Source organism: Panulirus ornatus, chromosome 10 (assembly GCF_036320965.1).
Source record: "Panulirus ornatus isolate Po-2019 chromosome 10, ASM3632096v1, whole genome shotgun sequence".
Lineage (NCBI taxonomy): Eukaryota > Metazoa > Arthropoda > Malacostraca > Decapoda > Palinuridae > Panulirus > Panulirus ornatus.
This window is the reverse complement of record NC_092233.1, coordinates 32,431,699-32,437,698: the sequence shown is the minus strand read 5'-3', so window position 1 is coordinate 32,437,698 and position 6,000 is coordinate 32,431,699. Positions and strand designations below refer to the sequence as shown.

At 37.2% G+C, this 6,000-nt stretch overlaps 1 protein-coding gene across 1 annotated transcript in view; it reads right to left on the bottom strand.

The window, feature by feature from the left end:
* Window positions 1–961: 961 nt before the first annotated feature.
* Window positions 962–6,000, bottom strand: part of LOC139750669 (sphingosine-1-phosphate transporter SPNS2) — a 128,144-nt gene continuing 123,105 nt past the window's right edge. Inside the window, exons 3-5 of the mRNA XM_071665343.1 lie at window positions 3,485–3,640; window positions 2,764–2,874; window positions 962–1,061 (exon numbers count right to left, since the gene is read on the bottom strand). Coding sequence (XP_071521444.1) covers window positions 977–1,061; window positions 2,764–2,874; window positions 3,485–3,640 — 352 coding nt within the window. The 3' untranslated portion in view covers window positions 962–976. The remainder of the gene's footprint in view (window positions 1,062–2,763; window positions 2,875–3,484; window positions 3,641–6,000) is intronic.

The following is a 6,000-nucleotide window of genomic DNA, read 5'->3' as shown; positions in this document are numbered from 1 at the left end:
CTTCTTTACACAATGTTATTCTAGTTATGGTCTTACATATGTTGTAACAGGTTTGCAGAACATTTCCTGTCACAACAAATTATTACAGCTTATTTCTTGCTACATAACATTTGCATTGAGGCCTTCTTTCCCTAAATCTCATCCTGCACTTACTTGGTTTAAATTCATCAACCATGCATCAGACCAAGTTAGGAGTATGTCTAAGCCTCACATCAGTTGATGCAATCCTCATTATTTTTTTACTTCCCTCATTACCTTGGCATAATCTGCAACCGCGACCATGTTCAGGTAAAAGTACAGGCCTTCTGGCACATCATTTACAAAGGTAGATCAAAACCAACAATGGTTCTAGGACCTGAGCCCTGTGGTACACCACTGATAACTTCAACCTATTTCGAGACAGTCCCTCTGATATGCATCCCTTGTTTCTACACTTTAGGAAAATTTTCCATGCATTGAAGGAGTCTCCCCCCCCCCTTATTTGCATTTGAAGATCCAGCTTCCTTATCAACTTCCTATGTAGAAAGAGTCAAATTGCTTTATTTTTTGTATGTATGTAAGCATATCAACCTTATCTTAATCATATGTATGAATATACAGCATGCAACAGATATTATGAATCAAGATTCAGCTTTGGTATCATTTAGTACTACACACTAAAAAGATGCAACCAAAACACATAAACTTAAAAAAACATCAATTCCTAAACTTAAGCAAAAAAAAAAAAAAAAAGAACCAGGTTCAAAAGATAACATACAGCTGAGTAAAGAAAGGAACTACTTGAATATATAAGAAATTTTATAAGAGGACAAGGGTGTCATACCTTGATCGAAGGTAGAGAGAGTTATGATGTAATGAAGCATGAAATTTCCTAAGAGGAAGAGGGAAATGAGAAAATTAAAACAAGAAATTTCCCATCTCCACACTGAGAGAAAGGAGGAGGAAGGAAATATCAAAGAAAATAACTCTTTTTAAACTAATGTTGAACATGTGAAAATTCAATTACCTCATGAAACATGTCGGAAAGCATGCTACTGCAGGCAGGAGTGAAGGCTGACTCCCTGATGGATGGAAAGATGCATGGATGGTTACTGTGGCTCTTTGAGGGCCCTCAGTGAAATTCAATCAACTTTTTGACTTGCTGATGTAACAATGTGAAATACATTCTATTCGTCAATGTCAGTGTGTGGAGGAGAGACCTAAATTGGGATTTATACATAGAATCTGTCACACGAGTCCTACCTGAATTCACTACTGTGCTGCTCTGGAAAGTTTTCATTACAGATAAACAGAGGTCTTCACATGACAATAAGTACATAGCATTACAAGGATATCTTTTTAATATTTATGCAAGGAAATATCTTCACATAAAACTAATTTTGAATGTACGGTCACCACATTGGCAGGTACCATTGTTAAACTTTCAAGTGGTGATACATGATACAGCATCATCAAGAAATGTGAACTGTATAACCATAAATCATCTTGACCACTAACAGTTCTCTTGAATGCATCTAATTATAAGGGTACATGGCACTGGGTACTATATCTACTTCAGCTAATTACATGGAAGTCCATTCCTAAAATTCTGCTTTCTTCAATATTAGAATGATTTTACCACTTACTGAGAGTTTGTTTACCTCACGTTTGATATTTCAGCCCTTATGTGCTGTTTATGACTATATTACATCATGATGAGAAAACTTTTATCCCTGCAAGTGAAAAACCTGAGTCGTTGGCTATGATAAAATAGTTATACTAGAACGAATGTGGCCTTTGTTGTCTTTTCCTAGCACTACCTTGCGCACATGTGGGGGGAGGGAGTTGTTATTTCATGTGTGGCGGGGTGGCGATGGGAATGAATAAAGGCAGACAGTATGATTTATGTACATGTGTATATATGTATATGTCTGTGTATGTATGTATATATATGTATATGTTGAGATGTATAGGTATGTATATTTGCATGTGTGGACATGTATGTACATACATGTGTATGTGGGTGGGTTGGGCCATTCTTTCGTCTGTTTCCTTGCGCTACCTCGCTAATGCGGGAGACAGCGACAAAGTAAAATATATAGATAATAAATAAATAGAAGGGTTAACAGTGACATCAACAGCTTGTTACAATGTTTCAGCCCTTATGCACTCTTTACGACTATATCACATCATGATGAGAAAACTTTTAGCCCTGCAAGGGAAAAACCTGAGTTGTTGGCTATGATAAAATAGTTATACTACAAGGGTTAACAGTGACATCAACAGCTTGTTGCAATAATAAATTCAAAGAACACTCACACCAGACACCAAGTCAGTTGGTTTTGGTCACATATGGAATAGAGACAAAATTCTTGTTCTTTCTCTATCTTAATTGTTATCTTTAGCACAATTCACCCTCCATTGGCATTTTGTAAGCCATTCTCAAGCCCACAGTATTTTTTAAAAATCTAATTTTTCACCCCCCTCTTGCTGCTTCCACAGGCATTTATGTTTCCCTTTGTGTTTTCTATTTCACTACTTTCTTTTCTCCCTTACTTATACAGAGTGATTTAGCCTTATTCTTTTTGGTCTTATTTCTAAATGCGAGAAGACTGACTGCATTATCTATCTGGCAACCAAACTGTCATGGTGATTTCTTTGACAAATGACACTGAAGAGCATGATGACTGCCAACTAATGAATCTGATGAAAGTTCTTTAAGAGCTAGATTATTCTGAGGGTGTGATGATAAGCACATGATACCAATGACTGAGAGAAACTCACCCTGCCCCTGTGATCATCCTCAGAATAACCAACTGCCAATAACTCATGGCAGCACCTGTCAGCCCCGTAGCTATCGTTAGTGCTCCGCAGCAAACTGTCACCACCATCTTTCTGTAGGACACAAAACAATAAGAACCCTTCCAGCAGCTAAAAACTATTGAGAACCCTTACTATAAGACAAACATTCATGGAATCCTTAATGATACTATACAGCACATATTCATAAGGCCCCCAGTATTACACAATGATGCTATTCCTTGCTGCAGAACCCACTGAAGTGAAAACCATTACCACAAACCACAATCTGGTGAAGCCTTTTCCTCATAAACCTGACACATACCTTCTGACCCTTTTTAGCTCATCAAGTGAATCTCTAATCATATGCATTAAGCCTCTAAGCAAACATATTGGACTTTTGAGATGTATGTGCTGACTAAAGCATCTTCTGAAGCTTTCAGACATACTGGTTCAAACTCTCAGTTAAACCAAATGATCCTATCAGACATCCATGCTCATTTTATTACACATATCCTCTGGGCTGATGAAACTATGAAATATATCTCTTAAGCTTCTCAACCATATATCTTTTAGCATCTCATGCATGCTTTACAACCAGTGAGACTGGTTTGAAACTCAAGTACCTCATCCTACTGAGCTTGTGTAATTCAAATGCTCACCAAGTGAGCCTGTGTAGCTCACCTGCTTAATCTATATACCTTACCTACTGAACCTGTCAGAAATAGTACCAAAGATGACACCAGCAGTGGTAAAGACAGCAACAAAGGCAGGGCCAGCCAAGACCTGGTACTCCAGGCCCAGCCCTGAGTAGTCCCACACACAAGTAGTCTCATTGGACTCTTTCTCAAATTCCATACAGCTATAAAAAAAAAAAGAACAACTTATTACAAGTATGAACATGTCACAGACAGAGTCAGACATCATTTGAAAGTAAATGAGTTACAGGTTTTATTAGTGTGCTGTGAAAAGATCTACAAGGTGTTGTGACATAATGGAAGGTAGTATACATGCAAGTTAAATCTAATTATGAAAACCAAAATTGTTCTAGATTATTGTACATATAAACATTAAATGTTAGTACACTTAAGTATAGTAATCCTAAAAGTTATCACAAACATACAAACATACATTGGTTACTAATTGTTTCATGCTCTTTTATGCAATCCAAAGGACTGACAAACTCTTACACCAATTATATCATTGAAGCACATTAATATATAATAACCAAGGGCTAAGATGTAAGATGTCATGGTTGTGACCTATATCAAATGAAAGTAATAAAGTGAAGCTGGAATGCTGTCAGCGACACAAGAGGGAAACATCTAAGGTCATAAGGACAAGAGAAAATACTAACATTACCAACCAGATTGAGGGAGTGCAGGGAGGATCTGAGATCATAAGAGAAAATACACATATGATTAACCAAGCTTGAGACTACAAAGGCAGGAGAGAATACTCATTGCACTGACTAAGCTGCAAGACTGGAGGGTTAGATAACCTATCCATCTAGGTAGTCATATTGAATAACCAACTGCCAATGCTGCTGTTCATGGGCCAAACGAGAAAATAGAGCCACACAGTGGCTACAAATTATAGGACAAATTTCAGTGTTCTGTTCATTTCATACGAAGGTATAAAATGATTGAATAACTGTTTTTGTGCTGCATGTGGTGGGATAATTCAGAAGGATCATATTATTCAGCAACAAAAGACTGATGAATGCTTTTACGTGATTGAAAGCACACAGTTTGTCAGGGTTCAAAAATCACATTTCGAAACTAAGGCATTGACCCCTTAAGTGCTGTGCTTTAACTCTTTGATTATGATGACCTTACCCTTTGAATATCTGGACTAAAGGCATTATACTCAAGGGCTATCACCATATTATCAATCACATAGTTCTTTCATACAGCTCATGGAATCAAATCATCATACTCAAGAAATTAGGTAATTTTACTCAAAGAAATGATTCATCTTTTTCAAGGAATTGAGTTATACTAATGTTGCAAAGTCATTGCATTCAAGAGGCTAAATTGCTGCATTCATGGGATTTAGCTAAAATACTCCAGGGGTTCAGTTGTAATCAAGGAATCAAGTCATCATACCCAGAGTTACATCATCATACTTAAGGGGTTGTCATCATATTCAAGGGATGTCCCATTACTCTCAAGGGGTTAAGTCATTGTACCTAAGGGGCTACCTTATCAAACTCATGGGGTTATGTCATCATACTCAAGGCATTGTATTGTATTTTTGGGATTAAGCCATCTCAAGCAGCTGTGTGATCACATTCATGCTGACTCACTATACTTCATCATACTCAAAGGGTTAATCTATTGTAATCAAGAAATTAGGTCATTATGCTCCTGAATTAAGCCATGATTCTCAAGGAATTACATCATCAAACTCAAGGATTAAGCCATCATTCTCAAGAAGTTACATTACCGTGCTCAAGGGTCACATCATTATACTCAAGGGTTATGTCATCGTTCTCAAGGGGTTATGTCATTATGCTCATTGGTTTAGTCATATTCTCAAGGGATTAAGACCTACTCAAGGGGGTTATTTTCATTATAATCAAGGGTTAAGTCATCGTTCTCGAGGGGTTAAGTCAATGTACTCAGGGGACTGTCATCATACTCATAAGGTCAAGTCACTGTACTTAAGGGAATGTGACATCACACTCATAAGGTTAAGCCAATGTACTCAGGGGGATGTGTTATCATACTCATACGGTTAAGTCATCTAAGTGGTTGTAATTAACTCAATTAATTAAGTAATCATACTCAAGGTTTTATGTCATCATACTTAAGGTGTTAAATCATTGTACTTCACGGGTTAAAGCACCATTCTCAAGAGGATGTTACTCATGGGGATATATTATCATACCCAAAATGTTAAATCAATGTACTCAAAGGGTTGTCATGATTTACAAGATGTTACGTCATCATATTCAGGGAGTGAACATTGGCATAACCAAACAGCCATCAGTGGACCCGAGCTGTGTTGACGGTGCTCATAATATCAATTCCATCTAATGGAACCCATGTTGATGTACCATGCATACAAAGATTTAAAAGTCTTCTTGATGGTGGAAAAAATACAAGAAACGGGGCTCTAGTGTAGAAATCTCTTTCCGTAACGTATACACAGGTAATAACAAACCGGTAATTACACACACACACAGGCTTTAGCACCTCTCCGAGAATTTTGAGATTA